This window comes from Pecten maximus, chromosome 1 (assembly GCF_902652985.1).
Source record: "Pecten maximus chromosome 1, xPecMax1.1, whole genome shotgun sequence".
Lineage (NCBI taxonomy): Eukaryota > Metazoa > Mollusca > Bivalvia > Pectinida > Pectinidae > Pecten > Pecten maximus.
Genome location: NC_047015.1, coordinates 22943190 through 22962476, shown reverse-complemented (window position 1 = coordinate 22962476; position 19287 = coordinate 22943190). Strand labels below are relative to the sequence as shown.

The 19287-nt window shown below is 36.8% G+C and overlaps 1 protein-coding gene across 1 annotated transcript; it reads left to right on the top strand.

The window, feature by feature from the left end:
- Nucleotides 1-255: 255 nt before the first annotated feature.
- LOC117334609 lies at nt 256-12714 on the top strand. Its single transcript, XM_033894349.1, is given in 7 exon segments — nt 256-384; nt 970-1048; nt 1051-1059; nt 1323-1424; nt 2110-2229; nt 2541-2669; nt 12512-12714. Coding segments are annotated over 7 exon segments (771 nt in total).
- Nucleotides 12715-19287: the final 6573 nt, after the last annotated feature.

The window sequence follows — 19287 nt, the reverse complement described above, 5'->3', positions numbered from 1 at the left end:
GATGGAATTGAGACTTCACTCTGATTCAGACTTGTCTGCAATCTTACCATTCTTGCCTGCATTGAACAAACAGTCTGCTCATGTTTTTAAGAATGTAGACTGTATTAATATATCATCTGGTGACAATGATGTGGCAAATTTTAGTGGTGACACCAATTGTTTATTGGCCAAAAAAGGGAGAATGGATGTGAATACAAGGAAAATTCCCCTGTAAAATTAAAGGGACCATCTCGGAGAAGAAAGAAGATGGTGATAATGTCGGAGTCAGAGTCCATCTGCAGTGAAAAGAATGAAGATAGTGATAACTCTGCGACGATGCCAAACTCTGCAAACAGGAGAGATGAAAACCACGGGAAGCTATTTAAAGGAGCTGAAATAATAACAGTAAAAAGGCAAAGAGAATGTTTGGATCAGCAAAGCGATGATGATGAAGCAGATCAGAAAAAATGTCACAACACAAGGGAAGAATTCATTATCTGAGATAAAAGCTTGACCGGAATATTCATAAAGAAATATAGATTAAAGAAATCGGGTAGGAGAATATATGACAATACCCATGCATGTCTATTTAGTAGTAGTGTTGTTCTTCACATAAACTAGCATCTGAAGACTCACAGGAATCGACCAGAAGTAAAGGAAGACACATCAGATTTCACTCCACTACGAAAGCTTATAGATGATAAGCATAATAGAGAGGTCATGGAAAAGGAACAAGGATAAATTATCTTGGCTAGAAGGTCATCAAAAGATGAGATTTTTGCAGATTTCAAACATGGACCATGCCCGATATGTAGGGAATTGGTTCTGTTGAAGTCACTTAAGTGCCACCATAAGAGATGCACAAAATCTGACCGTGACATTAGTGAAATGAAAAAGAAAGATCTCGTCATGCAAGCACAAGTGTTGGCTGGACACATCAAAAGTGATTATAGTATTATGCTAATCATGAGACAGTGATGCTATATTAAAATTGCAAGAGAAGATCCACTAATTATGGTCTTAGGTGAGAGTTGGATGACACGAAATGTGGCGAATAAAGAGAAACGGAAGATTATGCAAGTTCGCATATGAGACTATGTCCAAGATTTCTCCAACACTCCGGTCTCTACAGAAACAAAAGGCAAACCAGAGCACTGGTGAAATGTTAAGTGTAATTGATGAAACTGACAACACAGCTGAAGATGAAGAAGAAGAAACACCAGACAATAACATATCCAAGGATATTGATATGGAGAAATCTTGGATTGAACCTTCTCCGGAAGTAAAATAAAAGACAATGTGGGACTTTTTAAAACCACTACACTTCAATGGTGTCATCCAAGCAGCTCTAAAATGTTCATTTCTAAATGTTGATGATGTGGAATATTTGGTTGCACCTAGTAACAGTAGCAAACTGAAGTATGATATACTGAAGCTGATCAATGGTAAATAGGCAATGATCGCAAAAAGAACTGGAAATGTAAATCACCCTGACGCTCAAGACTGCAAGGCATTCATGGGCTTGATGGAGGTGGAATGGAAAGAGAAAGTTACCACAGTAGCTAGTTCTGTTTTGAACAGAAGAAAGTACGAAGAAGTCAAGGAACCTCTATCTCCTGAAGATATTGATAAGATAACAAGATATCTTATTCAGGAATTGAAAACAGTTCCTATGAGTCAAGAAAATGTCGTCCATCTTTGTACGACAGCACAAACACGATTGCTTCTTTATAACAAGCGAAGAACTGGAGAACTTGAAGTCATCAATTAAGTTGTCCGATAGTTTTTCTTTTAACATGTGGTTACTTGATTTTTATATCTTTTATTTTTACAGTCTAACTTATCAGCATTTGAATACTTTAAAGTTATGTGTGTTAATGCTTAAAACATGTTTCCAATTCGTAATAGTTTGTGGTCAAGGGTAACTCCCGAGGGAGGTTGACTTTTGTCATGGTAATATCTTACAAAGAGTTAATTTATGTAGACCAGTTATGATATACACACAGAACATTTCAATTATTTGCAGAGAATTTAGATATCATTTCACAAATCTATCTAGAATTTTTGTCCTATTGAGAAAACTTCATATGTAAGTGTAGTAAAATGCAAACATCTTTTCATGTTAAAGAGTTCACAGCTATGCTTCACGAAGTCGGGGACTTGATGAAATGGATGACTCCCTGGCACAGGACCTCGCAACGGTTGAGAAAAAGCTACTCGAGTCGCAAGATCTGATGAAAGTTAGAGGAAAAGGGAGGGAAATTTTTAAAACAAGTATTCATAGGGGGGTGTCTGCATTATGCTTTGTAATCACATTTGGTCAATATTGTTTTGAGGATTTATTAATGTTGTGACAATTAATTACAGAAAGAATGTTGTAATTTAAGATTTAAAAAAAGTACAAAATTTATTTACCAATATTAAGGTTTTAGTAAGCATTCATCAAGACAGGATTATATATTTTTTTGAATGAAGGCCTTGTGTATGACAAAATGTATTCATGAAAGCTCTGTAACATAAGTGACTTTGAATATTTATGTATGTGCACCAATACATTTTTCAGAGAGGAAAACCTGTTCCAGTAATTATACCGCCAGATGCCAAGGCAATGTTGGCTTTTCTTGCCAGTTCTGATATGAAGCGAAAAGCAGGGATCGTAGAAGGGAATCCCTACCTGTTCCCAAATTCTAGTAAGTTTTAATTCTGTCTAAAATATGGTATGTTTTAAATCCGTTCACCATGGCATCAAATATGCTAAGGAAGGAGCTATCTTGCTATTAAACAGGTACTGGGTGCTGTTGAATCATATATCTTAGAAATCCTTCTTTGAATTAACAGGCAAGATCGAACATTTTGTAAAAGTACCTTTTAGAATGATATAAGACATTGTTTATTACAGTCAAACTTTGTTGAAGTTACGGGATAATGAAAAAAAACATTTAAGCTATTCGAGTTAAGCGAGTCCCGAAGTTTGGTATATTTGGTTATTTGAGTCGTCAATTTTACGATGTCAGTGAACTTTTAATGATCAAAGAAGGACAGAAAAGGATCATATAAGATCAAGGCGATTAATTCACAAGACATACATGTTAAATGTTAAATAAATAAACACACATTTTAGTGTATATTGTCATTCGCCCGGTATGGTGGCCCTGCTGATAGGGCATGAGAACTACTTGCTGCCCCCATTACATCATCGTAGAAGGCGAGTAAACTTGGGATCGTATCTTTTCCATTCTTTCTAAACAACTTTCTCCTTCCTAATGTCTCCCTTTACACAACCTCACATTTGGGCTTTAGTTGAGTGTTCGTCCCTGTGAGGAAAGCTATATACAAATTGTATTTCGTTTATGGGTTCTGTTCCCAGACCGAGACATACCAGAATCTCTAACAATTTTAGTTACTACTCCCTGCTTGACGTTCAGTAGTATTGGAGTGGAACGACTGGTTTGCCCGTTGTCAGTTAATGTGACCGGATGGGGTGTTGGGGGCTTTTGGTAGTATACTTCAGTGTGATAGCACTTTAAATCGGCCAAAGATCCGGACTATCGCAAGAAGGCTTACACGAACACATCCCATCGCTTAGACCGGGAGGCCGTCCTTAAATGAGCATTGAACTGTTACCAGATGTATAAGATAACAATTTGGGTGAATGCATGCGTCATAATTTATCTGTTGTCCAAATTGTGTTCTTATCGACTGTATACTAAATCTGGTAACATTGTGATGCTTATATTTAGATTTGTGATTTTTTTTTTTAAATATGCCTGTGTCTTTCTTTTTAGATATAGTCGGTTTACCAGGGTCTTAGTTATCCGAGTTCGAGGTAGCAAAATGTGGCTGTATTGTTAGTAATACAATTTTGATAATCTCTCAAACAGCGGTTAATCAAATAGTTGTTTCCAATACAAATGGGTTGTCTGATATGGGTATGATAAAAAGTTCAACACGGACTTGTATTGGTATATATTTTTAACACATCTGACATTTTTTTCTATATGTATATATATATATATATGTGTGTGTGTGTGTGTGTGTGTGTGTGTGTGTGTGTGTGTGTGAATATCGGGAGCAATACATTTAGCATCTTGTTGATACTAGTTTGTTAAAAGATGAGTTTTAGTTTATGTATCTTAAATCATATACCTGTCAATAAAGTTCAAAATAGTGGCATGATTTTTATGAAATTTGAAAGCGAAGAGCTTATTGATATATATTACACATCTTACTGACTCTTGTATTTTATTTTTTGTCCAGCAAACTACTAAGTATTATGCAAGAGCATACGAATATTTTAAAATCTGTGTGTAACAGATTGCACCTTGCGGCACCCCACCGGATTACATCAGTGTCCATGCGGAAATATACAAGAGCCTGAAGTTGGTTCCGAGTTCCGAGTTCCGTTTACGAAAAAACGGAACTAGGAACCAGTTCCGAGTTCCGTTTAAGAAAAATGGAACTGCAATGGATTAGCTTTACGGGTTTTGGTCCCAGTTCCGAGTTCCGTTTAAGAAAAACTGAAAAACCATGTATTCGCTTTATTGGTTTTGGTCCCAGTTCCGAGTTCCGTTTAAGAAAAACTGAAATACTATGTATTAGCTTTATTGGTTTTGGTCCCAGTTCCGAGTTCCGTTTAAGAAAAACGGAACTAGGAATTAGTTTCCAAATTCTTTAAAGAAAATATTCTACGTACTTTATCTCAATATAAGACCCGAATCTGAAAAGAAATGATATGTCAATGAGTGTAAGGACACTTATCAGTCAGGTATAAACTTTACGGGACTTGGTCTTTGATCTCAGTTCCGTTTGAAATAAATGAAACTAGAAACCATTTCCTAGTTCCGTTTAAGATAACTAGGAATCAGTTCCGAGTTCTGTTTAATTTAACACCTTATCAATTTGCTGTTGCAAAAACAAAATGTTCCATATGCATAAAAATGCCCATTTTTTGGAGAACATTAGCGAAAAGAAATGTTCTAGGGACATCCAGCTGTTCATATGTGTTATAATAACAGCAAGATATTTTGTTCTGAGATATGAGTTTTCTTTTTCTGAATTCCTTATGAGCTAATGTTTGTAAACAACATTGAAGAATATGAATATTGCTCAATGCATCAAAATGTACTTTAATATCATTGTCAACGTCTAAGAGTCATTTTCCTTCCAACGTTTAGCCGCTGATAAGTGGTAGGGGGGGGGGGGGGGGGGGGGGGTATATAGTGTTACCCATATATGTTCCATCTTGTTGTGTCCTGTCCCGATTCAGTATAAACATTTTGGTCAAACTTCTGACATATGTGAAGTATGAGTATACTTCAAACATTATTGTGTGTCAAGGTTCCAGTTCACCATTACTGTTGATGGAAAAATGTCCAACAAAATACTAATTTGCATGGGAAAAGAGACATTCAGACATTTTCTTGTTATTATTTTCACGGTTTTAGAATAAACCTCAGTTGTTCCCAAAATTCTCTGCAGCAGTGAAATACTTCTTAAGATTATTTGAGAAGGCGTTAAGATGTAACATTTCATAATCCGGTACTTTATCAAATTTGCTTTTACAAAAAAAATAAAACTAAAAAAAAGTCTTGCTGGTTATTGCTCTATGAATAAAAATGCACTTCATTCGTCATTGTCAATGTTTGAGGATATTGGAGGACAGGAATCTTCTCAGTTGTCCATGTTTAAGTGTGATGATAACAGCAAGATGGTTTATTCTGAGAGATCACTTTTCTAAGTTTGAATAGTTTATTGATTTTTGTAAACAACATTGAGGAATATTGTGCTCCATGCATAAAAAATGGATTTCATTTACATTTTTTTTTTGTACATGTGTCAGGATTTCCATTTTTTGAGTATTTTGAGTTATAATGCCATATTAATCTTGTTCTGACAATGATTCAATGCGTTATAGTATTACATTTGTTTTTATTAAACAAAATTGAGGAATATTGTTCCATGCATATAATACCTTCCATTCATTATAGTGGATGTATATAATATTGGAGTCATGGAGAGAAAAAAGTCTACTTTCATTTTTAAATGTAACAAATTGTATTATGCCATGTTTGTTTTCTTCTAAGATATATTTTTGCAGTTAATACTGTACCTTAGAATATTTCCGATAACATTGAGGAAATATGACTCTTCTGCAATGTATTAAGGTGTATGCATTGAACACTGGGTAATATCAGATCCACAGTAGTCAAATGTTGATTTGAAAATGTAAACACCTCAATTTTTAGATTATATTGAATTATTTATGTGATTTATGAAAACACAAGTAAATAACTAAGTGAGCACATGTATACATATTGTACTGGTCTGACATTTTTTGGTGGAAGAATGTGCATTTTAAAATCACTTCAGGGTTGCCACATTACAGAGAAACTGGTAGCATAATTTATTTTCTTTTTCAGATATAAAGAAATTACTCTTCTTCCTAACATTGTTGTATATCTATAATGGCTTTTTTCCATGACATTTTGTACTTGAAGACCAGTCACCTACTGTGACGTACGTTTTTTTACGCAATCGACACACAGCCATGCTAGCATATTACTTGAACGCATGTATATGCTGAAAAGCATTATTAGCCTTGACAAATCTCCCTTTCCAAACATGCTGAGTAAAATGTGATATTTCACTTAAATGGTACGATTTGACGCAAAAAGAAGCCTCGTTGTCATTAGCAACAAACAGTTATTTCTATATATAAAAAACAAAATGTATCAAAAGAAGAAAATAATTTAAACCAACCGTCTCTCTCTATTGTGGCAACCCTGAAATTGTTTAAAATGCATATTTGTTTTCACCCAAAATTGGCATACCAATGAAATGTGTACTTTCATAAATCATATCAGTATAATCTAAAAGTTGAGGTTTTTACACCCTCAACGTTGACTACTGCCGGTCCTAATTGTGTTCAATACATATCCCTAACATTACTAACGTTTGTGTAATGTGACCACTCGCCACATTAAATAAAATTACACTTTCGAGATGCATACACCATTGATATTGTTCATGTTGCCATTCAATTGGTTATTTGACACCACCTTTTTGGTGAACAGAAAGTGGATGATGTTTATGATCCACTATGGTTGCCAATCAGGGGTATGGAAATCATCCCTTTCATCCATCCATTCATTTAACACCGACAAATGTATATAACACTGTCCCGTGTAGTATACAAGTATCTTCTAGGAAGACTGTGCATGGAATATTTCATGCTCCATAATTCCATTTGGCATGCGACTGCCTTACAATATGAATCCAACATCAAGTGACTGTATGGACATATTTTATGTGACTGCATGTCCATACAGAGTCATTTAATGTTGGATCCATATTGTAAGTCAGTCACATAAAACATGTCCATACAGAGTCATTTAATGTTGGATCCATTTTGTAAGGCAGTCACATAAAACATGTCCATACAAAGTCATTTAATGTTGGATTCATATTGTAAGTCAATCACATAAAACATGTCCATACAAAGTCATTTAATGTTGGATTCATATTGTAAGTCAGTCACATAAAACATGTCCATACAGAGTCATTTAATGTTGGATTCATATTGTAAGTCAGTCACATAAAACATGTCCATACAGAGTAATTTAATATTGGATTCATATTGTAAGTCAGTCACATAGATTATAGACACAATTACATAACTATCAATTCATTACAATAATTAACAATGTCACATAAAATGTACTGTCACAAAACATACATGTTACATAATTGAAATGTCACATAAACCTCAATGTAAGTGTACAGATATGACGGACAGTATATGTGTACAATGTAAGTGTACAGCTATGACGGACAGTATATGTGTACAATGTAAGTGTACAGCTATGACGGAGAGTATATGTGTACAATGTAAGTGTACAGCTATGACGGACATTACACGTGTACAATGTAAGTGTACAGCTATGACGGACAGTATATGTGTACAATGTAAGTGTACAGCTATGACGGAGAGTATATGTGTACAATGTAAGTGTACAGCTATAACGGACAGTATATGTGTACAATGTAAGTGTACAGCTATAACGGACAGTATATGTGTACAATGTAAGTGTACAGCTATGACGGACAGTATATGTGTACAATGTAAGTGTACAGCTATGACGGACAGTATATGTGTACAATGTAAGTGTACAGCTATGACGGACATTGCACGTGTACAATGTAAGTGTACAGCTATGACGGACATTACACGTGTACAATGTAAGTGTACAGCTATGACGGACAGTATATGTGCACAATGTAAGTGTACAGCTATGACGGACAGTATATGTGTACAATGTAGGTGTACAGATATGACGGACATTACACGTGTACAGTGTTAGTGTACAGATATGACGGACATTACACGTGTACAATGTTAGTGTACAGATATGACGGACAGTATATGTGTACAATGTAAGTGTACAGCTATGACGGACAGTACATATGTACAATGTTAGTGTACAGATATGACGGACATTACACGTGTACAATGTTAGTGTACAAATATGACGGACAGTATATGTGTACAATGTAAGTGTACAGCTATGACGGACAGTATATGTGTACAATGTAAGTGTACAGCTATGACGGACATTACACGTGTTCAATGTTAGTGTACAAATATGACGGACAGTATATGTGTACAATGTAAGTGTACAGCTATGACGGACATTACACGTGTACAATGTAAGTGTACAGATATGACGGACTTTGCACGTGTACAATGTAAGTGTACAGCTATGACGGACATTACACGTGTACAATGTAAGTGTACAGATATGACGGACAGTACATTGTACAACGTATGCATATGCATGAATGATGTATATTCCACAGTTCCAATGGACAGGACATAAGATGTGTATGTAATTCTATTATCGGGCCATAGTAACCGTCATATGTAGTCGTCATGGAAATAGTAATGTTTTGTTGACGTCATCTTAGTAAGAGCATTCTCATAAACTTACAATTAAAACAATAATGCGTCTCGGGGGGTTCCATAAAGCGGCTTTCACTAATATTCAGCACACCACGGTTAATTTCAAGGGGTCACATCAATACATACAATTCAGATTTAAGTACCCACACCAGAAATCCTGAAACTCTCTGTATGTATTGAATACCTAGTAATGGAAGTGGGGACAGACAATGCTTTGTTTGCGTGTCAAAGTCCGCTATCTTTACTGACAAGCACAACCTCCATCTCGTCGGTTATAAATACAATTCTACATTTAACTGTGCAAATCACATACCATGACTACTGTATCTGCATAATTTCGCTGTCAGTATTATATGTTAAAGCGACATCACGGTAAACATTTTATTTTTTTTATTATCATTTTTCCATATATACATCAAGTGTATCACTTTCTGAACAATGACTATTTGATTTCGCTGAAATATGTACATCAATATGTGAGTTAATAATTGTGAAAGGGAAATATATCGTTGTTGATCAACATGTATTTTTTTGCAAACAAACATGGCTTCCAAAGTGAATCAGCTGTTGTTAAATGGGATTTCAGAGTCAGTTAGAATACGAGAGATGGACAAATGGGCAAAAAAATCCCTAGAATTTCGCTAAGAAAGCAAAATGTATAGCATATGGGACCTGTTCATACAAGCCGCGGCTATCTGAAAGAACAAAATACCCGCCTCGTTTTCAAAACAGTCACGTGATATTATTAGCGCTAAATTTGAGAGGGCCGGGTTTCCCGGCTTCTGCTTCATCGGCCATCCTAGTCAAACTCAAATGAAAGTTAAGGTGGTGATAATGGAACTACTAGGTATATTAACAACCATCAAACACATCTGACTTCATATCACACAGGGAAATAGAATAATGAGTTTATGATGTCAATCATATAACTTTGTCAATGTTCTTTATCAACCTGTATCTCTAGAAATCTTGTGCTTTTTAATCTCTCCGTAAGCAGTCGACACCGGCAACCACGGAAATCGTGATAATGGGAATAAGCCTTAATGTATCGGACTAACTGGGTCATGTAAATTGATGACGGATACAGGGATGTTGTTATCTAGAAATGAAAAAAATAACAATTGGAAATTGAAGTGATTACCTTATCATACAGCGATGGTGTAAACCGTTCCTGTTGGGTACGTTGTACGTAAATATCGAGGTACGCGGCTGACCTTGAGGTGTCTCCAATGTCCCTGATTCCAAGTTCTACAGGGTATATCCGATCGACATAGTCAATATTTGTTTGTTACCCAAAGATAACACATCGTCAATATACCTTTAGATATAGGATTAATCATGATGTCCAATCAAATTGCTTCCCAATAAAATATGTTAAATCGAAAAATTAAAGAAAAAAAAAAAAAAAAAAAAGACTAGGTGAAATTGAAGGATTTTGCCAGGTCTTTGTTACCTGTCCTGAAAAGCTTTTCAATAAAATCGATTTCGTATAAAAACAAAAACAAATCGGAGATCTGAAACAATTACAAAATCATGAAACATGCAGATTTGACCAATGCGACCATGAAAAGCGTCAATGTCATCATTTTCAACCAACTCAACAGCCTCCAACTAAGGATACTACTGGCCAAATATCAAAACCCCTTGGCCTCTTGACAAGAAAACCTTTCATGATTTTGACAATTTTTTCCCCTGTGACACTGTACATCAAAGTCGTTCATAGGAACAGACTTGATAGCCATTCACCTGAACACCTGATATTAAGATTCTACTTTTATCATATTTCTACCAAGTATGCGCCATGTTTGTCATTGCATTTCCAATAATTCACTTCAAGACACGTGTTATCGACGTATACATATAGATCGATGACCTTGTCAAACATAAGAATACTATTTTTTCCCGAAATATTACTTTTGAAATGTTGCCCAGACGGAAACCGGAAGTTAACCATTGACACAATTTGTTTTAAGATGGTCGATATCAATTGATCAAAGTATGATACTGACCAGATATAATCGTTCAGTGCCTCTTGGTTATTATAGAGAAGTTTTGTTATCCCTTATGATCATGAAAGTAACCAAAACCGAACATTAGTATACACAGTCAAATCCACGTATATGAGGTCATGGATACCATTTTGTTTCAAAATTATCACCAAATTTGAAAAGACCTCTGGCAAAACTTTTTATACTATATATATAAAAAGATAGAATATTAAAATTGATGCGCACATGATGGTGAAAAGTCCTAATTACAAAGAAGCCTTATATAAGGCTCAAACCACTGGTCTTGTGTCACCCAAATAATGCTTCCATACCTTCTTCTTTTCTGTTTTAACGAGGCGTAATCAACAGTAAGCATGTCATTGTCTGGAATGTTAGATAAAATATAATGAAAAGTATATATATATTCCCATTTCATACTGACCCGTCACTGACTGAGGGAACTCGAAAATATGGGTCATGGAGAGAGTTAGGATCGAAAGAGAACACTGCTTTGAGAGAACATTTTAAAAGTAAAGTGTTTTTTTACGTAATTTCATAATTAAATTGATAAGATTGTATTGATAAACTCCTATAGATATGATAACCAGTTTATTGTGATGGAGCTTAGGTAACTAAATCCGATGGTCAGACGTAAATAACGAGCTCTTACAGGACACCTTGTCCTATTCCATTGGCATCGCTCCCTAGTGACGGGCGTTGACGTAATACAGTGGTCCGATGTCCATTCCGAGAGATATAGAGAGCTTGTCGGCTGCACCTTCATTAAGGATAGGTTACCCTTCATCTATAAGTGCCGTTTGTTTAGTGCCTCTCGAGCTATCAGACGCCGCACGTTGTTTGGCATTATTTTCGTCCTAGATGTTCCATGTCGCCTGATGTCTGAGGACGCTGGGGGCGGGCTTAACTACCGTCACAACACACCGACAGTACACAGTATAAACATTGCCCTAAAATCCGCAAACTTGGCGGAAAACCTACCGCTCTGAGATGTATATCTTTATTCGTGGTCCCGGTGGGATCAGGAAAACTAAAACCGATTTAATGTAGGAATGTTTGACTTGAATTACTGTCAAAACTATCCCTACTTTGCTTGGGAGTTGTCTGTATTCTCGGCAAAGTAGACAGCTTTGCAATGGAGCGTTTTAAATATTCATAGCGAGGTTATAGGACCGGTGTTTCGGGGGCACATCCAGAGAACTTCCTTGTCACATTTCATTTATTCTGTGCGCGATGACGTCATAACTGTCAGAAAATCGATGTTCGATCGGTGTACGTGTTCTCTGGTGGACGACAAAAAGATTGTTCTTGTCCCTGTTCTGAGATCGACTCAACAACCCGAGCCCCCGGGACACACAAGAATGGTCATTAACCCGGGGAGCAGTACTTGTCACTATAAAGCTTTCCTTATCCACACTAGATTATTTCAAAAAGCTAGATCTTTTACCAACCAAGGAAATTAACGATTTGTTCATCTAGTGTGTCAGTTTAAATCTACTGCTATATGGTATTATGGAGAAGATTATAGTGATGTATATAAAACAATATTTATTTTACAATGATTCAGAAATACTTTCATCTCATACTAATCCCTCTGTTGGCACGGACAGAGCTAACTGTGGTAGGCAACTGGAGTACCTAAAGAAAACTCACAAAGTCGGGCAGATGACCCCCATACCTTTAAACGCCCGATCGGGGAATCGAACCCTGGCCGCCTTGGTGAAAGGTGATTGTGTTAGCACTGAGCCATCAGACCGCCAAAAGAATTAGGCTCACGTTGTCGAATTTAAATAAAGCCCTCTCCAACACAATAACAAATACATTATATATATTTTAATAAAAAATACTTTCATTTTCATTATACGATAAACTAAAATCTCCGAACAACACGGTTTCTAGACCGAGTGGTAGATTGACATTCAACTTCCTGTAAAGTTCTATTCGTTGTTGAGCATTTAAGTTACAGTAAAAATAATCATATGCATCTTCACGGGTGATGCCACCTGATCTTGAACAGATCGTGTTTAAGAGTACTAGAATTATTCCTTAATCTACAATGTAGAATGTTAGTTTTTTTTTTCTATCACCAAGGAGAAAAGATGCGTATAATTAAACACGTTATTTTTACGGAGAGTATATATAGATGTGCTAAATGTACATTTATCTATCTAATATTGGTAGCTTATGGTTCCGAAGTCATAGTAGATGGAAAGAAGGAAGTGTTAGTTGTTTTAGACGGTTATTAGATACATTTAAAATGTAATTTTCTGAGTCTCTTAGTGTGAATCTAGAGTTTTCAGAGTTTAACGGTCGAAAGAGAGCAAACAGATATGACGGGGTTAGTCCACTATGAATTTTGAAGAATAAGTTGGATTTACGTCTAGATCTACGGTCAGATTTTTCCAGTCCGATTCGAAATATAGATATGGTATTATTTGATATGAAAGGAGTCCTGTGCCTATCCTAGCAGCTTTTGACTTTTTTATTCAATTTCCTACCGTCAGCAAAACTACACCCTATCCCATAATTCACAACAATACTCTAAAGTTGGCAGTAAATATATGTTCTATAGATTTTATATTTAAAGTCCCGCGATGTAGAATATACTTTAGCTGTCGTAGGAATACTTGTTTGTTTTGCAGCCTTATAAGATCGATACGATACATACACCTAGGTGTTTGTGGTCGAGTTCAGTGTTCAGTAATCCTTACGGAGTTACCCCCTCACCCTCTGCCGTTGACAAATCCAGAAGCTCCAACATACCCATAGCGTGGATATTGGTTCAGACATTTTAGATCTGTAATACCTCTTCCTTAGTTGGTGTTCCCAGTCAGTATCGCGCTAAATGTAACTGTATCGAGTTCGAACAACAACTTGAAAGACTACGGTATATGTCGAACGTTGCAATCAATGTTTAAAAAATATCAATTCATATTTAAGGAATATTTGTTTTCTGAAAATGTCAAAAAATATAAATTCGTGTTCATCAAATATCAACTAGAAGTCAGAAGTATATACTGTTCAAAAAGAAATATCCAGAGAAAAGCGATTATCTACTACACCATACATATAGCCAGTGAGGGCGAGCGTTTTAGTATGGAGGTTGTAAACACGAAATATTTGCGATGACACAATCTGTGTTTCGGTTCAAGATGATAAAATGATACCTCAAATTCACATATTTACAAGAAATAAAAATCCATCTGTCAACGACAATAAATGTGTCCAAACAAGCAGTTGGACAACGCGCACAGGGGCCTTGGAATTTGTTCTGGTGTTTTTGAAATTTTTCTTGTCTGTATGGGCATTTTATAAGTGTATTTATAAATACCGTTGTAACAAATGCTTGCACAAACTACTTGAAAGATTATATACAAACCGTCAGTGCAGACGCTTTATTGTTAATGTATTCTACTGTAGCCATAATAATGGGGCCAAACGCCCCTTCCTCTCGTGTAAGACACGTGCGTTCCATTATCAATATGCTGGGTCTCCCGCTATTTAAAAAAATGTTTAATTACATGTACCTTATCCGTTAATACATTAGTGTACCTAAATAGTACGTATGACTTACACTGAGCCTAATCATCCGCATTCGTATCCCGCAATACAGTAATATAAACCAGCCAGTGTGTATTTTCATTGACCAATCAAAACCAAAAACAACTATTATGCTAGCCCGAGTTTCCTCTGGCCCCGACACCATATCTGGTGTAGGGCCAGGGCGCACTACTATATGAAAACGTGGAATTATCCGACACCGTTTGGTGTTGCTAAGAATTTTGCATCGTCCGACATCCGGCCGGGAATCGAGCGGTAATCACACCGCCCGACAATCGCCCTACATTCGGCCGGGCCTGGTACAAGCATCGTTCGTTGTCCGTATGATACTCGGGCGATATTCGTACGATGTCCGGTGAATAGGCCGGTTATCGCCGGGACATCATAGGATAATCGCCCGATTAGTATTAGATGTTCGGTTGGTATTCAATGCCTCAACCCCCCCCCCCCCCCCAAAAAAAATTCTCTTTGGAAACAGACGCCGTACGATTACCAGACGGCGATGTGTGACATATCATCTTTTGACCGGTGTTGTCCGATGTCGGAAAAATGGCAAAAACCGGCGGTGTACTCCCGATTATCCCCTATCCCCGGATACCGGCCGATCTTTGTGATCATAGCTTAAATACAATAAAATCGGGTGTGACATAACACCTACCTTATAAATATGGATAAATGAGATATTTATTTACCCCAGAACACCCATTTATTCTCATCGAGGTGTTTTATTCCGATAGTATGGACCCTCGCTTTACGCTAGCTATATAGCTCAGTCAAAATTTCACCCGCCATTTTGTAAGTGACCGTACAACTAACCACTCGAACCGGAAGGCAATGAACCGAAAAGACCACATATCATTCATTGTGTTTTTCTTCTTACATAGTTTAAATCAAGAAAACTAAGCTAATTATTTCCCAAAACCTGTTATATTTAATTCAAAAATTCATTATTTATAAATCTAAAAGTAAGATATGTAGAAATAAATGTATTTTTTCCTTTTCGCTCCATCGCGCAATGATTAGGGTAATTAGGCCTTCCCCGACCTACATACCTCGGTAGTTAGCAATATGGCGTCGAGTCAGGAACGATAACTCTGGTAGAGATTGCAGACATGGTGTCAGGGCCAGAGGAAACTCGGGCTCCTATTATGCAAGAGCCAGTTTTCGAACTCGCCAGTAACTCATTTTTGAATTCCCATAAGACAATCTTTTAATAGTTATAATTTTTGTTTAGTATGAATCGATTTTTTTTGAATACAAGTTTATGAACGTTGTAATGTTTGACATGCCATATGGTCAAATCATAATTATCTCAATTTGGTGACCGGTTATGCGAAAGCGAATGTGTGTAGACATTTATGATTCCACGAAATCCTTTGGTCCAATCAGGGAAACCGGACATCATATCCGCACGTATCATCACTTCACTAAGTTGTTTTGTAATCGCACTACGTGAAACATTATATGGAAGGTTATTCACGCCAAAAGTCAATGGAACGTCCTTATCATAACTTTGCACGCTAAACTCGAACTAGCCTTCATGTGAAGCCGAGTAACGTCGTAGGAATGAACTAGTCTACGGTATCGCAAATCGTACAGAATCGACTTGGTATATATACCCTACAATGGACAATATTAACGATCCATACTAGGTCGATTGGTGGTCGTCTTAATTTTGTTGGTGTAGCCGCGATTGTTTGTGGATATTGTAGGAATCTTGATAAAAAAATCACAGAGTTGGGAGGGGATGGATAAAAACTGATTCCTGACTTTTTCTCTCTTCCCCTTTCCAATTTGCTCTTCGCAAACACAAACGTTAAAACCCGTAGGCTACTGAAATGGTGTTTGCAAAAATCAATGTTTCCGGAATTTAACACGAAGCAATATATGACGGTATTTTATCAAATATACTGGTACTTTTGTATTTCAATTAAGCCATGGGCAATCTTTAGTTAGTCATGAATTTATTTTACGAAAATATATATCTCTAAAATAAACTTAATTATACTCCGGTTTAAAACGTCATTTGCTTTCATAAATGCAAGAGAGAATCCTATTCGAATGTAAATTACGCGTGTTACGAATGCAAAACTACCTCAGAGAGTCGACACCTAACCAGATTGAGGACTTAATACGTCAATTTAGCTCCAAGTATCACTTAAATGTTTGGGAATCGGAAGGTTGGTGGAGGCGAGGTTACAACCGTTTAACATGACAAAGTAAGTGAGATCGATGTCACTTTGTCAAGGTCACAGAGGAAAAATGGAGCGTACAAATCGATCGAGGACATTGACATGTTTATGGTCGCAAAGGGAGGGATCATCACACACCAATATTAGTAGCACCGATATAATTCAGTACTTAACAGTATTTAGGTCATAAGAGCTATATATCATTTGGTGATTTTATTTCATAAAGCTTTGCTGAGGTAGCGAAATCGTCAATATTTCAGCGACCTGAAGATTTATTGACTTGTGTGTTCTAGAACGTTCTCCGTTTATTATAATAATCACAGAATTACAGTAATCAAAATATCTAAATATACCTGATATCAATCTGCAGCGTTATCATCATAATATATAAAATGTGCCGAAGTCCCCACTATGTAAAGGTGAGCTTCACAGGGGGACATAACTCTCGTGTGTAAATACTTGGGACGGCCGTTGGAACACTATATTGATACTGTACGCCTCGCTTTGTCTGTGATCTGCTTCTTGTAAACAATGATTGACACATGAGATTGATGGAAGCATTAAAGAAGAGTTCAGCGTTCGTTACACCGAACTCGTGTTATCTTAACCACTGTCTGTTTATATTGATCTGTTTAGAGTTCCAATAGACGTTCAATATGTATCGCTTGATAGGCCTCCTTTCCACTTTGACGCTTTTTTGTTCATACCTATTAGACAGTTTCTATTTCGTGCCATAAAGTAAGATCCAAAGCTTAAAACACCTTAGTATATGACTGTGTTTTCTCTCTTTCTGATTGGTCAATTCTAAACAGTCTCACTTTGCTCAAACTTTATATCAACCCAAACCAGCGCTCCGGGTTGACATAACAAGTTCGTATCCAAATACAGTAACAAGGAGCTTCCTCACATTCCGTGACGTCGATATTAGAAATTAATCCAGTGCGCTTCTAGATCGGCGGTGCTGATGACATTTGTTAAGATGCACATGACAGGCAAATAGACTGGTACCATATTCAGTTACCTCCCTTGTTACAGAGGACCGGTAGCTAGTTACCTTCTTGAGTAGGAATTCCTAATCCATCGTGTACTCATCTTTATAGCCGATGCTATGTCATCATGGAGATGGTTATTTCCGCTGAAGTAACAAGCTTCAATAGTGGCAGTACCATATAGTATAAGCACATTGAACAATGTTTGTCTGAAGTCATTTTTAAAAGCAAATAGGGATTGAACGGTATTTTTATTGCGTTTACGGTGGTATAAACGCTATTGGATACAGACATATTCTATATAGCACGCTAGCGCTACATATTGAATATGTCTGTATCCCATTGCGTTAATATCATCGTAAACGTATTAAAAATATCGTTCAATGCATACATTTACATCAAACGAATCGTTGAAATACCGTACGAAGTAAATAAAAGTTGTGACGTGTTGTGACGTTGGTATCTATAGCAGTCGTGGTTGCTAAGATAATATACTTCCGGTGACTCTTCATTTGTACTTAAATCTACCAGTATTGTTAACAAAATTAAAAGAAACAACTCAACATTTTCGTTGAATACATTTTGCGTTTTCAATTCATTAATATTTTCATAATCCACAATTACTCTCTCGCATTAATGATGGTTGTCAATCACAGCGGGTATTGACACAGAGTTAGTAGTGACGTTGTCAAATGTTCTCTAGGAACTGTACGTTTCAGCCATTTGTTGTAAGTTCACTTATTTCCGCAATCTTCTTTAGTTTTGAAGAAACACTCACTTGACATTAGATTTTTGTACAGAGATCATCGGGTAACAGAAGAAAACGCGAAAATTGCGTTGATCAGTCATGGCGCCGTCTAGTTGACGTTCCAGTAACGACGACGACCACGTCATGATTATGTTACCGATTCCCGCGCTTATTAATCCGCTGAGCCTTTTTTCACTGCTTTACGCTATTTTTAACACAGTCAGAGTTGACTAAGCTGAAGAAGGGAGACATGTAGATATAACTTAATATTCTCTTCGTTTGTTTATCGACCAAATGGTTTATTAAGTATTGACGCCGAAATCCATCGCTTCGTGTGTATTGTAGTTTTCCGCGGCTTAAGTTTGCACAACGTACATCACCGGGTATAGAAAGTATCCAATAAAAACAACCAAACAAGCAAACACAGAACAAAAACAAAAAAAACAAACAAACAAACAAAAACAAAACAAAAACAAAAAAAACAACCTAATGGTTATCCGCTACTGGTGGGAGCGGAGCGCTGCCCTGGCGGAGAGTAGAGATCTTAGGGAGGGAACCAGTCTTTCAGGCAACGGAACGTCCCGCAAAGATAAACAAAGTTCGAAGAACAAAGTTTTCCAATACACAAGACAAAACATTCCGATGCTTTCTACGGGGGAATGGAGCCAACTGACACCCTGTCAGTCGCTGATTTAGATACCGAGGCTGGACGGAAGTACGGTGTTATAATAAAGCTTGAGTTTGAGTCTGTATCTGAGCGGAAGTACGGTGCTGTAATAAAGCTTGAGTTTGAGCCTGTATCTACTGAATGTATCTGAGCGGAAGTACGGTGTTTTAATAAAGCTTGAGTTTG